Source organism: Odontomachus brunneus, unplaced genomic scaffold (assembly GCF_010583005.1).
Source record: "Odontomachus brunneus isolate Ranch 3 - 2012 unplaced genomic scaffold, Obru_v1 Obru_scaffold_022, whole genome shotgun sequence".
Taxonomy (NCBI): domain Eukaryota; kingdom Metazoa; phylum Arthropoda; class Insecta; order Hymenoptera; family Formicidae; genus Odontomachus; species Odontomachus brunneus.
Window position 1 is genome coordinate 2,275,504 of NW_022639472.1, and position 16,872 is coordinate 2,292,375.

At 41.1% G+C, this 16,872-nt stretch overlaps 1 protein-coding gene and 1 long non-coding RNA gene across 7 annotated transcripts in view; one reads left to right on the top strand and one right to left on the bottom strand.

Annotated features, from left to right (window-relative positions):
* The window catches only part of LOC116842196, a 27,111-nt gene extending 14,958 nt beyond the window's left edge, over positions 1-12,153 (bottom strand). The window contains exon 1 of the long non-coding RNA XR_004377691.1: positions 12,032-12,153. This is a non-coding gene — a long non-coding RNA (uncharacterized LOC116842196). The remainder of the gene's footprint in view (positions 1-12,031) is intronic.
* The window catches only part of LOC116842193 (tetraspanin-5), a 236,504-nt gene continuing 221,589 nt past the window's right edge, over positions 1,958-16,872 (top strand). For all 6 annotated transcript variants that reach the window (XM_032811006.1, XM_032811009.1, XM_032811008.1 and 3 more), the window contains exon 1: positions 1,958-2,521. In XM_032811006.1, the coding sequence (XP_032666897.1) occupies positions 2,270-2,521 (252 nt within the window). In that variant the 5' untranslated portion in view covers positions 1,958-2,269. The remainder of the gene's footprint in view (positions 2,522-16,872) is intronic.

The following is a 16,872-nucleotide window of genomic DNA, read 5'->3' on the forward strand; positions in this document are numbered from 1 at the left end:
TGCTCCTCTCTCTCTCTCTCTCTCTCTCTCTCTCTCTCTCTCTCTCTCTCTCTCTCTCTCTCTATTTCCCACAAGATTACTTCAATCCAATACGATTTATTTGTGCTGATTTATCATTAAATATCTATGATATTTTGGATTTTCGTGAGCATTTCCTCAAGGCAAGGGGAAACTTAATCCTTCGACCTACGTTTTCCGTATTTTAAAGATATTCGCTTAAAATACAGAGTGAAACCAAAATAAATAGAACGAGTCGTTGCTCTACTTTCTCGTAATGTCTTCTGCGGTATAAATATTACATGTCAAAAGATTTTCGAGCACTTAAGAGGAATCATTTTCAAATATGTCGACGCGGCGGTTAAGGGATAAATTAGATTTTAATTGCGTCCCGATTTGCGCCGGCGCAAATCGGTTTGTATATTCCGAGAAGCGAAAGTGAAGCGCGCGTACGACCACGATATTGGAGTCGCGCCGTTGTCGTTACTGACGAAAGCGTCGACGGGACTCGCTAGACGCGAACGTTCTCTCGCGAATATTATTCCTGTACCCTCGTAAAACGAGAATTATCATTTCGAGCTACGCGCGAAGAATGACAATGATATGGCGTTCTCGCGAGGCAAAGGATGAAATAGCTTCGATTCACGATGAGTCATGACGAGAATATCGCTTCATGCTCGAAACATGTTCGCTATAATTTGATGAAAGAAAATTAATGAACTCCACACACAGGAGAGAATAGACGGGAGAAGAATCGAGAAAGATCTTAGCGCAGATAAGTCGATTGATCGGATTGCAAATTTGCCGTTCATATAGGGGATCGTGAGAAGTCGCGTTAGGCGCGAAATCGTGAAAAAGCGCGCACGTGAAAAGGGCACTAATGGAGACATGGCTTAAGGGAAGACAGTCGTAGGATAGAGGAGTACGTAGCGAATGACGAAGCGAATGGGAAGGGTTCGTGAGAGGCGGAGAGAGAGGAGTGAGAGGGGTAGAAGGCGAAGGGCAGAAGAAGAAGACGAAGGGAAAACGAAGAAGGATGACAACGAGTCTGATGAGGGTAGAGCGGAGTGAAGACCGCGAGGGGAAACCCGATGGAAAGGCGGGGGGTGAGCGGGGGTGGAAGGCCACCGAGTGACAGGGAAAGAGCGACGGAGACAGAGCGAATGAGAGGGAACGCGAGGTACACGCAGGATCGGCTCTGAATTTCCTTTCGCCTGCAGCGAATTTTGCATTGAAAGTATTGTTCGTTTTATGGCCCATCTACAGTTATTTTACGAATTTGCAGAGCGACCGGCTCGCGATTATTTCACGATAAAATTTCAGTATGGAATTTTCGGCTCACAGTTTCCCTCTCTATCGGCAAACACGCTTCTTTCGACGCTGCCAACACTCCGATAGCAATTATTGGAAAATCGCGACGTTTACCGTTGACAGATATGCGGGAAATTAGTGTTTTAGTGAACATTCGACGGATTATTTCCATAACCTTGTGAAACGGGAGATGGCGCCTCAGCAGTGCATTCAAACGAGTCATGTGTGAAATTTCGACAAAACAATAATTATGACACTTACGAAAGAAAAGAAGAAACCTAGATAAAACTTTCGCAGTCGAAACGAAGTCGAAACGATCTTCCACGAGACCGAGCACGTGCTCTCTCTCTCTGTTGATACCTAGAGCCGCTCCTGGAGGAGGGAGCGATGTATTAGAGGGGGTTGCCGCCAGGTAGGGGAAGGTGGCCAGACAGGCAGAGGTGGCGGGCTCGGAGGGGTCCACGAGGGCGAAAGAGAAAGATCGACGGGTGGGATCCGCAGGTGGGAGCGCGACGCGAGGAACATCGCGGAGGGGAAATAGACGTGCGCGAGAAGAAGGGGGGCGAGCACGGGGGTGGCGGAGTGCGCACGGTGCAGTGCAATGCGGGGAGAGGGGAAGACGGCGGAGACTCACTGGCAGTCTCGTTGATCCGGCTGTGAGCAGTGCGCGCCGTGACGTGACAATGGCGGCAGTCGTAATTACGGTACGGTGCGTTACTGTGATCAGCTGATTGACCGAGTCCGAGCGAGAGAGAAAGAAAGAGAGAGCGGGAGGAAGGGGGCGAGTGAGAGCGGGCGAGCGAGAAAGAAAGAAAGAAAGAACGAGAGAAAGAGCGCGCGGGCGTTCCGAAAAAAGGAGCCGATCGAGGAAGAGACGGCAAAATCCCTTCGCAACCGCGCGCGTTGGCCATGTCGTCGTCCTCGTGATCGGCGCTGAAGGTACTCGTGTCCCCCTCGTTGTATGCGAGGCATAACCGTATACATACACACAGCTCCCCCCGCCGGCAACCCCCTTTCTTCCCCGTGTCTCGACGCCGCGCGCGTACCTCCGCTCCGCTGTGTTGTTTGTGTTGGCCACGTATGCGTGCGGTTCGTACGACCGGTAGATAAATGTCTCTCAGCCATGCCCGCCGTGCGGAAGTACCGGAGGGATACCAGCGAGGTGAGCTGCTGCCTCAAGTACGTGATCTTTGGATTTAACGTCATGTTCTGGGTGAGTACCGGCGCTGAGAGTGGTGCGCGAGGGAGTCGCGAGCGCGACGACGCGAGCTGGGTCGACGAGTCCCGCGAGATCGCGGGACAACGTCGCGGGTAACGTTGCCTCTCCTGCACCTGTGGTACCTCCGTTGCCGCGCATCGGGAAATGATGAACGTCACGCGAAAAATTTCGGAGGCTACGTGGCAACCGAAAAGGCACACGCAGCTCGGAACAAATCCTAATCGCGTCATTTTCAAGCGAGAGACGATACTATTTGCTAAATTGCGTGGACGTTATCTCCGAAGGGAATATCTCCGAGTGGTATTCCGGAGGAATCTTCAGGCGCGTCATCTCCGAAAATTTCGCGTACGTATCATTCCTTTGCGAGGTAGAGGATGATTCACGTTGTCACCTATGAGGAGATCACGCGCTACACCTCCTAAAAGTCCCGGAGATTGGCTTCGTAAAAGTTTCCCGGCGTTACCGTCTGGATAATGATAGCTTCATTAGCAGTAAACAGTTAAGTGAAAACTCCAACGCCTGTGGATAGCTCCACAGACACGAGAGCTCCAATAAAAGCTTCATTGGGTCGCATAGCATCTACGACAGCCTCTGTTTTCGACTTTGCGGTGTTACGCGGACTTTGCAAAGTATTATCGGCTCCCCGTGTATATGTGTACGCGCGAAAAACACAGCGTGTGGACCGACAACAATTTCCAGAGGACCAGTTAAAATTCGCGTATCTTCCGACTCTTTGTTTCGCGTTACAGTAGGAGAGAGGGAGTTTATTACCGCGACGCGTGCGCGAGCACTGCGAGAGAGAGAGAGAGAGAGAGAGAGAGAGAGAGAGAGAGAGAGAGGGAAATAGTCCTTTTATGCTTTTGAGTAAAGTACGTCGCGATGTTTAGTTTAATAACGATCTCGCGCAAAATGAAAATATTTTTAGTTACATGGCGATCGTTGTATGTCGCGCGATAAAATGCTGAACGATAAGAGGCAACCATTCGACGCGTGCACCCCAATAAAAATTTTGCCCCATAGTCCTAATCGGGTTGATCCCACTCAGTTATCTTATTTATGCATAAGTGATCCCGAGTATCGAAATTTTGATCCTACTTTCAACCTCAATGTACCATTTAAAACTTATTTTCATACTTAGAAGCCCCTATCAATCTCTTTTAATTCTATTTAACTACCTTTACCGTGAGAGGTTTTCTTTAGGACCTTCAAGCATTTTATATATTTAATGTCATTTAGAAGCACTAAAACTATAATTTCAGTTTCCACGTGTATTAAACATACACTAATTCTTCAGAATATATAGATATTATAAGAAGTTCAGATCAAAATTTTGGTCCTTTTATTGACCTCAATATTCTGTTCAACGAAATATGAACTATTCTGAAGTCTATATCAGTCTTATTTGATGCTATTTAACATCATATATACATTAGTTCTCCAGAATATATACGCTGCAGAAAATTTCGTGTTGAAGTCAACACATTTCACATGTTCCAATTTAACCGTTAAATAGAAAACTTCAGTTTCCATGTGTATTAAACATATACTGATACTTCAGAATATACAGGTGTTAGGAAATTCAGGTCGAAAGTAGGGCCAAAATTTCGGCTAGGGATGTCATTGAGTCCTAATGATCAATAAGATCTTAATTATTAATATAATTCTTTAACAAGGTCTTACTATATTGAATTACATGGCTTATCAACCCGATAATATTATCTTATGCGAGCCAGATAACTGATTGAGATCAATCTGATTTGGACCAGGGTAAATTTCCAATCGAATATTTATTTTTCGAGTGCGAAAAAGACTGAGAAAGAATATCGACTATTCTCGACCCACTGCGTGCGTCGTCACGCTCCACGTTCTTATTTTAACTCTTATCTTATGATATCGAATAATACGGATTACAGGCCACACATAATAAACAGAAGTCTTACTGGATAATGATGTAATTATTATAGGCGATATTATATTATAAACTTTATGCAAAAATATATATTCCGAAGAAAGTAATCACATTATATATTATTACTGGATATTTGATGTTTTATAAAAGAATTAACGTTTACAAATTTCCTGTCACTGCACTGTGTTGGCTTCCAAACACAAAGGCAAAGGGAGGTTGAGTGTACTCTTGTGCAGACCTTGCCTCTAAAATACAATCAATGTATTCTTTACTGAAGTGCTATACTTATGTAACTGATGGTTCAGCTATAAGTATAGCACAGCAATAAGTAAAATCTGAAAGGATCAGTGAATAGTGGTAGTAGACTATTCTCATTATGCACTGCACTTTGCGAACACAGACAATGTCAGTATGTGCGTAAAGCGCACGAAAGCAATTGACTCCACTCTCATAAACGTAAAAAGTTGGATTTGGTATAGCGTATTTATGTATTACAGATCTTGTAGGAAAATCTTACTTCCTCTGATCAAAATCAGTGAGAAATAAGTCGGAACAGTAAAGTAGGAGTGTTTTCACGCTGGGAAAATACAGTGGATATACTCACTGATTATCGGCAAACAAATAGTCCTTTTGCTAATTCAATCAGAAACATTTTTACTGATTCGTTTCAAGAAAGTTGTTAAGCGTTTGTTCCGATACACGAGCCACTATGTGCCTAACTGTAGCACGCGCAATAACAAATTAAAATGTAAAGCAAGGAAGCAAGAAGTTAACTTTTGTAGTCCGAGGGGTTTTTCAAGCGACTTCTGTAGCCTTTGAACCAGAATTTCTTCGTATACACATATATATATAGTATTCCAGATTCTCTTCCGCAATTTTTGTAGAACGGATTAAACATAAAAATAAACATAATGATAAACATAAAAGTCCTATGCCGTTTTACGATATTCGCAATAGTAGTCGAGATATTAATTAAAAAAGATGATCCACGAAGATTATTCCGGGACACCCTGTATAACACTGACAATTAACTAAAGGAATTTTGCGTCCAGTTTGACCCAATTTACACGAGCGGTTTTCCATCTGTCGTCAGGCACTGCATATCTCAGATTGTTTAAATATTTTGCGCACCCGAAAGACCGCAAGATATAAATACGAAGAAACAGATTCGGCATGTCACACGAGCCGAATCTTCTTTAATTAATATCTCAAAATTTATTGCGAATGTCGCAAAACGGTATGGAATTTTTATGTTCATCTCAGTCTATATTATTACAATTCTATATTATTACAAAAATTGCGTTCTATATTATTACAATTATTACAATTATTACAATTATTACGTTCTATATTATTACAAAAATTGCGAAGGAGAGTCTGAGACTTGTCCCAGACACTTGTGTATGTGTGTCGAAGAGAGTAGATTGATAAAAAATAAGATCCCCGCCGCGCCACTATAGTGACTTGTCGGATTGTGGGAGTTAATGTTGTCGAACGGAAAAGTCATCATCGGCGACGCGATTGATCGATTATGTTTCCCGAGCGTGTCTCGTGCTCGCTTTTCCGTCCCGTCTCGTCGCTCACGGAGTTCCCGCCGCCCTCGGCGGAACGAAATCTCCGCCGGCGGAATGCGATTACGTCCGTCATGTCGGCCGAAGAATTTCCACCGAGGCGTTGTAGCACTGACGGTTAGACAGATGTCAATTACGATATCTTGCGCTAGGAGCTATCGAATAATAAAATCTTATTTATCGTAAGAGGATCGACTTGCCGTATCGTGTAATTTGTTCCAACGCCGTTTTCCTAAGCGGTGAACGTCTGTGTCGGAAACTCGGGAGCGGACGCGAGAGGCCCCCCGGCCTTATCGCGGCGCAATTCGAGTCTCCATGCGATCAATACGCAAATATATTCATACCACCGCGTTTAGTACCAATTATTGGCTGTTTGATGCCCGGCACAGAAATAACACGTTGAAAGCGGGAGTCTCTCCGTGAATACGCCACGTCGGCATATTGTGTGTTACCATTTGAAGCGTGATGTCAAAACAGAGATATCGACTTCGGCCATCGCTCAAATTAATTGTCACGCGATAATTTTAGAGCAGAAGTGAATCGAACGCAACGCGCGCGCGCACACGCAAACACACACACACACACACACACACACACACAGAGAGATACACGTCGTTTCAGAGAGAACGATTTTTCGATGGCGAGCAATCGAGATTCGACCGTTGGTCAGGAGGACCAACACACATAACGGCCTACCTCTCGCATTTTTCCCGGGGTGAGAATGCCGCGAATGGCCCGCAATGCAGCTCGTGCGTGCCGCGAAGTGTCCCAATTGCGAGCACCGCGACGCCGTGCAACGCGCATATATGCGTTATGGTGTGCATATCGCCCAGCTTGCGGTGCGCATCGGTCGTAGGAAGCGCGCGAGGACTCGGGCCGCATCGGTCGCGCAAATCACTCGAGGACTCCGCAGGATCCCGGCATCCTCGCGGGGCCGAGAATTTCCCCGTGGGAACGCACAATCCTGCTTGTATTTCCGAAACGAGACGACATACGTCCGCGGTACACTTTTTTCCTCATAGTTACGAATGATGTCTCGTTAATTCTCGCACAATGCCGATCGCTCCTTACCCCGGAACAAGTTGGCGATCGACACGCCTCAACAATGCCTCCCCTCTTGAATGTCGACGAGACGAAACTCGCGATTAAAGCTTCAGTTTCGGTGAAATTACGCGGGCGCGTGCGGTGCGCCCACGCAACCGCGCGTGTTCCCCCTCGGGAGACTTGACTGTTCGAAGAGAGGATTAATTAAGGAGCAACCGCGAGATTTCCAGTAGCCACCTGATGGTTTTATTCATTTGGGAAGAAGACAGTATATTCTTTTCGACAGATACACCCAAAATCTTGTGTTATAAAAATGCAACTCATATTTCACAAATCTCTTAATTTATCCACTCTGATGATTGTGATTAATTTAACATAAGACAAATACGTAAACAAATAATACAGAAGTCGGAAATTAACGCAAAAATGTAACACTTGAAAATTTTCATATCAAGTTTTTAACATGCTTGTTTATTAATTTAACAACAAATCTTTTATTTATCTTTTTATTTATACAAAATGTCCCAGGTTACCATTCTCAAACTTCGCAAGAATGTAGAGCGATTTAGGTAAGCATACATTAGGTCAAACTGACTAAAAAAGTCCTCCACCATTTTGCAAATGACCACATAGATTTTAAGATATTAATTAAAGAAAATTTGTGCATTATCACACACAATCATGTAACAATGTTCTTTCATGAATAATTAAAAATCTACGTGGTTATTTGCAAAATGATAAAAAGCTTTTTGTTCAATTTGACTTAATGTATAAGCATATATCATTATTACAGTTCACCTATCATATGGCGCGTGATTATTCACCATTTTTCTTTAATTAATATCTCGAGATTCATGACGAATATCGCTAAACGGTATAGGACTTTTATGTTCACCTCAATCTGTTATATGCTCTCGCGAAATTTGAGAATGATGGACCACTCTGTATATTATTTTTAGTGTGGACGGATTGATTTCAACGCAAATGCAAAGTGTCTTTTCACCGTGTGAAACTACGAAATTTTAATTTACAAGCCTCTTCAATGAGTGATACCATAGAATTTCAATGCGCAAGTGACGGAGAGTCGGGAGAATTGCACATGGCAGTCTCCACGCCCCTCGCGGAAGATTCGCGTTTAACCCGCGTATGCGTTCCGATCGCATACGCGACATTTGCGTTTTTTAAAGGGGATAGCGCGAGCCAGCCAATGATTTCATTCGCGGGCGAACATCGCGCGCGTTGCCGTTTCGTTCCATTGATTTACGTTCTTTCCGATCGAGCGGCCGTCCGCTCACGACGGATAACGCGCTCACGATAGACGGCGATAGATCAATTCCGCGCGGCCGTTTGCGAGCGGCGCGCGTTGTCGCCGACGTTGATACAACGTTGTTTACAAATCGTAATTTTATTTCGTGGCCGCGCGTGTTGGCTCGAAGCGTGCGTTACCGCGCGCGGATTGATTTATGCGCGATGGAGCGAACACGACGAGACAACGCGATCTTCGACCTCCACGGGCTGCGTTCAGAAATCCAGGCCTTTGGGTTAAAAAGGTAACCCACAGTCGTTCAAAAATTAACTCGGATAAGATAAAGTGACTCGTTAATTACGTTCAGAAATATCGAGTAAATTTTATGATATCTACCCTGAAGTTGGTTTTCTAACCTCTGAACAGGTCATCGAAATAACTCTCTATTATTTGATGCCAAAGTAGGAAAAATTTCAATAAGAAGAAAATGAAATAGAACACTGAAGTATCTATTATTAGTAATGCTATTATTTCTTCACGATATATATTGTCTAGAAAATGGCAATTCAATCGTTTAAAATAATATGATAATACGATGATCAACACGATAAGCAGATATTTCTGCTGATTTGTGGTTCTGAATATCAAGTTATTTATCTTTAGAACTTTTATTCGGCTTGTTATATTTTTTACATATATTTCAGAAGATTACCAAAGATTGGTACACTTGGTATTGATTGCCATTAATATTTTAGTAAAAAAAGGTAATGTAAAAGGTAGTCTTATTATTTTATGAGAAAAATATTGTCAATAAATAATCATAATTAATTGAATGTGAAATAACACATCTTTATATATTGCATATCTTAATAAGTCACTTTTAAAAACGTTTCAAAATTAATGATTTCGAATTAAACATGTTTTGCAAAATGTTTCTCATTTTGCCTCGCATAGAAAATATAATAAAATTAAGTAATGTTCTTAAGAAGACATTATTTAATTTCATTGTGTTTTCACTTTTAATTCTTTTTTCACTGTAAAATTTGTGTTTTCTTATAGTGGACATTTAAAAAATACTTTAATTACAGTACGAAAAGAGAATTGATTAATTTATTTTTAATATATTTAACATTTATTGAAACATTATGGTTTCCATCATGTCCCAAGTTCCCGTGATGAAAAATTGCGTTCAAAATTGCGCGCGATTTAAAATCGCATTTAAAATTGCATGTAAAATTGCGCATAAAATTGCGCAAGATTTAAAATCATATTTGCGATACAAAATTGTGATGCAATATATCGCATTCATTGCGATTTTTAAAGACAATCACATCGTGATACACAATTTCACCGCATATCCCTAGTTAGCGCGCGCGTGCGGATTGATTTACGCGCGATAGAGTGGATACGACGAGACAACGCGATCTTCGACCTCCAAGTCGGGTCCGCAGGCGAATCCTATTTCTTTTGCGTGACGTAAGCCTCGAGCTATGCAGGCACGACATTACGACGACGTCGACAGATCCTATGGTCAATTTCTCTCAGGCTCAACAAATTGGCACTTAAATTAGCGACGGAAAGGTCAAGGCGATGATTTGTCAAAAGTGCGAGTCGCAAGAAGATGCAATTAACAATTAACGACTGAGTCTCACGTATAGAACGATTAAAATCGCTTTCTCGTAAATATTAATTTGCAACTTTATTCAAGCGCGAAGTGCTAATTTCAAGAGATTCTTCCCCAAATGGAACCTTTTATACTTCATCAAGACCCCCGGAAAATTTATCGCTTCTGTTGAAGTGGCCGTAGTTAAGTGAGAATGATCCAGTCCACATGAACGTTTCGAGACAAATGAAGATGAAAATTTGATACACGATTTCCAAAGTTTACATTACACTGAAGCTTTTCGCAATCGTCCAAGTCAAGCATGGTCAATTTTCTTCTCTTTGAACGTATTCATTGACAACTCTTGAAAATGGCTAAAAAGGACGCAGCTAGTATATAAATAGAATGGCATAACTAATAGAAAATAAAAATTATTTTTTAATTAATTTTTGGTGCCTATAAGACTTGGATTTCCTTTTTTTTTTATTTAGATAGACGAATGAACTACTTTAAGAATTAATAACAAAAGTTCAAGAATCATGATTTTGTTGGCTGGAATATTCTTGCATAACTACGGCCAAACGTAAATCCCTTCCCGAAGAAGCGAAGTGCGACAGTTGTCTTCCAGTTGGCATATGAAAACAGAGCAAGAAGAATCGCTTGTGTCTATTTGGAGAATTGTTCACGAGTTTCATTGTTGATAAATGACGCATCGAACCGTTCGATTCGACACACCGCTTTTTCTCGGCAAACGTGCGCCGATTAATAGCAGGCTCTCTGTTGAAACTTCACACTTCACGCGAACGGTGAAAAATGTTAGTGCGTGAGTCACGCGCGCGCCACCCCAAAAACCGATTGTTCTCGCGGGTTAAAGTAACCGCGTGGTAATGAACTCCGTGCGAGCTTATTTCACCGGGACGGATTAAAGGTATTATTGATTTTCCCCCGCGGAGCTGTGGCGGGCTGGGTTCGGGCTTTTCGCGAAATGTAGCACTAGCCTAGTGATATGTGGTGGGAGAGAGAGAGGGGGGGAGGGAAAGGGGGAGAGCGAGTGAGTTCTTCCTACTAGGCACTCCGCGTAATTAAATAGCGGCCATGCTACGAAAAGCCGCGTATACTGTGAGACCTATTTCGTGACTCGCCAACGAAATGATAAAAATGATATTAATTGCGTCGATTTAATAACAAGAACAGCTGATACACCACGTGAATGTATCACGCGCTTATTAGAGAGAGAGTATTTTTTGAACGAACGTATTATTTGTCGAAGACCGTTAATTGTCGGAACTTGTTAATTGCCAGAGCGTTAGCACGAGATCCTAAGTAGAATATCGTGTACGTTGGACGGCAGCGCGCGAAAATCCGCGAAATCACGATTCCTCGGACCGCTCTGTGTGAGCTAATAAAAGTCGCAACTTCGTTCGTACGATATTCTTTCGACGAACTTGCAAACATTCGGCTGGGCGCTAAGTTTCGTAGTTCGAAAGTCGCGGCGAGTTAACCTCACAACTATCGGCGTTCCTCGGTCTATATACCGAGTGCGTCGAAAAAGAGAAAAAGGAGGAACAGAGAGAGACAATAAAAGCAAGAGAAAAGAAGGAGCAGAGGAGAAGAAGAGAGAGAGAGAGAAACTTGGAGGAAAACATGCGTTTCGTGAAACATCCCTCTCGCCTCTTTCCTAGCTTACGGTCGGCGCCGTAAAATTTTTATGCGCCGCTGAAAAATAATAACGGTCGTCGCGCGCGCGCAAATAATTTCATCGCGGAGGCAAAAGTTTTTCCGCGGTACCGCGGCGGTTTTCCTCGACCGAAAGGAGCGAGGCAGAGAGACAGGCAGAGAGAAAGAGAGAGAGAGAGAGAAAGAGAAAAAGCGAAAAAGAGAGGGGAGATCCGCGTGTAAAGTTGCGTCGGGCAAAATGAAATATTCGTGCGAAACATTTATGGCCGGCCGGATGAGCGAGAAAGAGAGAGCATCTCCGAGAGATCATTCGCGATTCTGTAACAAACTCGTAACGCGATTTTGCTCGCGCCCTCCGTCGCGCGGGCGCGTCTTTTTCGTTTTGAGTTGCGGGCGGAAACGTTTTTCTCACGTTTTCCTCTCTCTAAAGCGCGCTGCCGAGCGAGGTGCTTACCATTCGAGGTTGTCTCGTCGTTGTCGTCGTCATGCGATTTGCATCGCCAGTCGACACCGTCGCGGCACTACATCGATGCAGTTATTGCGCTTATCGTTGCTTGCGCAGCTGGTCCGTCGTGGTTTTCACTCGAATTAACGTCCGTCGCATCGGTAGCTACGCCAGACTTGTTTTCGTACTAACGATGGAGGAGGAAAAGGAGAAGGAGGAGGATAAAGCCGCGTTCAAACTTGTATCGTATCGAGATTTGTATTATCATTATCGGCCAAGGTGTCACATTGTGTTCGCATATCAACAATTGACACGCATACGATTTGGTTGGCATTATTTGGTGATGTTACTCGTGCCGATTGAGAGAAAGACCAAGTAATAACTATCAAAATTTGGTACTTGTTAATATATTCATTCCAATAATGCGGGCCAAACACAAAATGATAATTAGGAAATAATTTTGTTATATAAAGTAAATATATAGTTCTCAGAGCCAAAATTTAATTGCTTGAACTATATATTTAGATGATTAAATTAGATTCTGGAAGTTTATTACCAAATCTTGGCAGCAAAAAACAAGATATTTGTCAATTATTAGTAAAGCTTGTACCCGAGATGAAATTTTTTTATTTTATTCGAAAAACCTCACTTCAACTATTTCAACTGCTTTAAGCATCTATATTTTTTATTTCTTACATTGATGCTATTTATCGCTTCATCCGTGTGTAACAGATATTAAATATTCGGTGGCTATTACGGTGGTCTTTAGTCCATTTGACTGTGATTAAAGTCCTTTGTACATCAAATCTATTATATATTTGGTTAATACTATCATATTTGGTATTAGTTGCCGAATTTTTATTTTTCCGTAACTAAATACTTTTAGTAATAATTAACAGTCTTTTTTCCAGTGTACATGCATTATTGAGAAAGCAAAACATAGTGACAGTTAAAATTTTGAGTCGTATTTACGGAATATTTGGTCGATCTCATTTTAACTAAATTTTGGTTCAGTGTAGCAAATTTCTTTTTATAACAAAGTCCCCCTTTTTAGTGTAATGATACACTACGATTGTAATTGATCTAGAATCGATATTTTCTCGTTACATCAAAGAAATGATACGTGATATGGACACAGTCAGTGCGGAGACTATCCTCATCTGTATCGCATGAAGACAATGTAGAACTGAAAATATTGATGTATTATAAATGGAAAAATACGAAAAATACACACTAAAGATACAAATGCAGGATACGAGTTGAAAACTAAACTCCATCATGATACTATATCAGCATATTGTATCATGATCTGATTGGCGACACGATGATACAAGTCTAAACATACTTTAATAGGTTTAAGTACTTCTGTTCTGCACGCTGACCGTTCGCTCAAGAAGCGAAAATAGATTAACGAATATCACATCTCGGATATAGATTATTGAAAAGAGATAAACAGAGAAGTACATTTTTATTTCTCGAAGACCATTTTGTATTGACCGACCGAATCGTAGTATCTGACGATAGATGAAAAACGCTCGTGTATATGTAATTAGTTATATGTAATTACATTATATGTAATTATCAAACTGAATATAAAATTTCTCTACCATTTTGAAAACAATTGAATAAAATTTCTAGTTATTAGTTGAAGAAGATTGGTGCAGAGTACAACGGTAAGTACACGGAAAGAATAGTATATCTTGCCCACGCATAAGTCTGATTGTACCGACGAGATACAATATTGAATCTAATTGGCATAACCAGTCTTATACGCGAGACAACCATACTGTTTTTCCCGTATACGATTTCCGTTGTGGATTTACACATTAGATTAGTCCTCTGTTATTTTGCAAATGACCACGAAGATTTTGAGTTAATAATTAAAAAAGATTTTGAGTTAATAATTAAAGAAGACTACGTTGAGAAAAAGTAATTGGATTAATGAAAATATCGGCGCACATTCAAAAAATAGACTTGCAATAATAGTAATGCAATAATAGGATACAAGAAATTAGAGCTGAAATAGTAAACGACTAGCGAACATTGCGATATGCAATATATTTTGTATTTAATCAATATAGACGACATAGATAGAATCTTCATTAACTATTTGTGAAAAAAAAGTCTCTCTGTGTAGCATCCATCCAGATTAAAGTCTGTTACTAAAAATCGACAGTAGACAAAAAAGAAGATAAAAAACAGCGACAAAAAGCAAACAAAAAAAGGCTAGTGACGAGAGATAAACGAATGTATAATTCTCACAGTCAGTCATCTAAATTTGCTCGCAGATATTACTAGAATGTTGCTGCTGTAAATTCCATTAACCACAGACGATTTTCCAACAGATGCGAAAAACAGCAATACATTTTCGCTGTGACGTTTAGAATTCTACTTGGACCAGCAAAATATTTTCTTGAGTGGTATGCTAAAACTGATCAAATTATATTGATCACAATATTGAGTGATAAAATTGATGATATTATTGCGCTCTATACGATCTGTGTATTGGTTTTTATTGGTCCCCTGTTATTTTCGATTGATCATTTATCAAGAGAGTCTTCACTCTTTTACTCTTATTGACCCGCTGTTATTTTTGTACGCGGCTATTTGCGAAATGGTAGAGAATGCGTCATTCTTTTAATATCTTCGGCAATTTTGTTAGGTAATTTTGTTAGGCAATTTTGTTGATGGATCGCCCGGAAACGACAATCATCTTTGGATGCCCGAGTCATTTTGATCTCTTTGAATTCTAATATTTAAAAACTCTGTGTTATTCTTTGCGCGTGACGTCTAAGCATAGTACGGACATAATTATAAATATATATAGGCATTTCCTATATAGCAAACACATAACAATTTTCATAATTTTTCCAAACTTATAATTTCCTACAATAAGACATTCATAATTAATAAGTAAAATGTATTTATACATCCTTTGTTCTTGGACAACAAGAATAACAATGACAATTGAATAAAGGAATTTTGCGTCCAGTTTGACCCAATCTACACGAGCGGTTTTCCATCTGTCGTCAGGCACCCTGTACATCTCGTATTGTTTAAACGTTTTGCGAAAGGACCGCGGAGAAATAAACGCGGAGAAACAGGTTCGGCATGTCTCACGAGCCGAATCCGTTCACCGCGCTTTCTGCATGGCTGCCCTCGAACAGATGATTGGCCTTGCTAGCTGACGATGACTCCGTGCCGTACACTCCCGCTTTTACACGTCACTCCCTCGTGCGTGTGAACGGCCGCGAGTACGCTCGTGCATGCGTGCGTGTCCCGTGTGATTTTCCGTGGGTGCCCGACCGACACACGAGAGAGACCGCCGATACTGTTCTTCGCGAAAACGTCAACCTGCCTGCCTGTCCGCCTACCTGCCTGCCTGCCTGCCTGACATGTATCTCGTGTCGCGTTGTGTGACTTTGAATAACGCGATAAAGCTACACCGTTATATTTCCGCAAAGATTTACGATACAATGCGAATGTACACGTATTCGTAGCGCGAACGCCGTTGCGCGCCACGAATTGATGATATATTATAAAGTGTAAGAAGACGTAAATAAAATTCTGCGGAGGGAATTTTCAGATATGTTCATCCTAACACGGCGATCTGGTGAATTTTTATTTCCCGAGACTTTACGATATAATAATATTGCATCGGCAGTATCTTGTTATATACTGCGTTGCGCTGCGTAACGATACATAACAGACATTGCAAACGTATCGTGGATGAATAATATAACAGAAAAATAAGGATTTCTCTGCTATGGCGAATAATAGTTTACCGAAAATTTATTCGTTGCAGTAACTAAAAATTTGTTGCTGTAACGAATATTTTCGCTACGTCGATTTCACAGCTAAATATATATTTATTGGCGGTTATATTTTGAGATATCTATTTAGATATTATTTAGGTGGGATTTAGCTATCACATACAAATTCCCGCTGTCGCAGCTAATTCTTTTTTTCCGTGATCGCGAGAGGACCTAAAAATATTCACACGTCACTTCTATGTCGTGACACATCTCTCGATTATCGAGTTGCTGATGCGTCACTTTTTTAACATCATCGGCGATTTTGTTGATGGATCGCCCAGGAACGACAACCTCTTTTGGATACTCGAATTATTTTAACCTCTTAAAATTATTCGTATCAATGATAACATCTGAGCATACTATGAACATAATTTTCAATATGTAGACATTTTCTGTGCAGTAAACATATAACAATTTTCAAAATTTTTCCAAACTTGTAATTTTCTGCAGTAAGATGTATTCATAATTATTAAGTAAGATGTATTTATAATTATTATTTTTTTTACTGTCTATAATTAGTACAGAAAGAAAATTATTGAATGGAAGAACGTAGAATTAAATATAAACTTAATCAGAATTAAAAAACTGAAATCTTAAAGAATATCGAGTCGTCCCTGCTCGATAAACTGAAATGTTCGCGAAACGTTGGAATTAGACAAAGAAGAATTCACGCGGCTCAAATCCGGGAACTAAATCTAATTTTCAAACAATAGTTTGTGTACCGGCTTTATAACACCGACAATTAAATAAAGAGTAAAAATGATCCTCTGAAGCATCCTCTGAGGTAATTAATAATCTGACATAATTCATTGCAGTATCATCGATCTTTCGCGTCACTCTTAGTTCCAAAAATAATTTAAAGTTTCTTTTTTGTGAACCACGAGAAACACAGAAATAGCGATAACAAGGAGATCTCAGAGGAGTGCAAATGAATCCATCGGGCATTCTGGTGTTAAAAATTCCCTAGGTCCGTCCCTGTCAATTCTCCCTCCCTTTGCCGCTGTCCTCCCTCCCCCCCCCCCCCCCCCCCCCCCC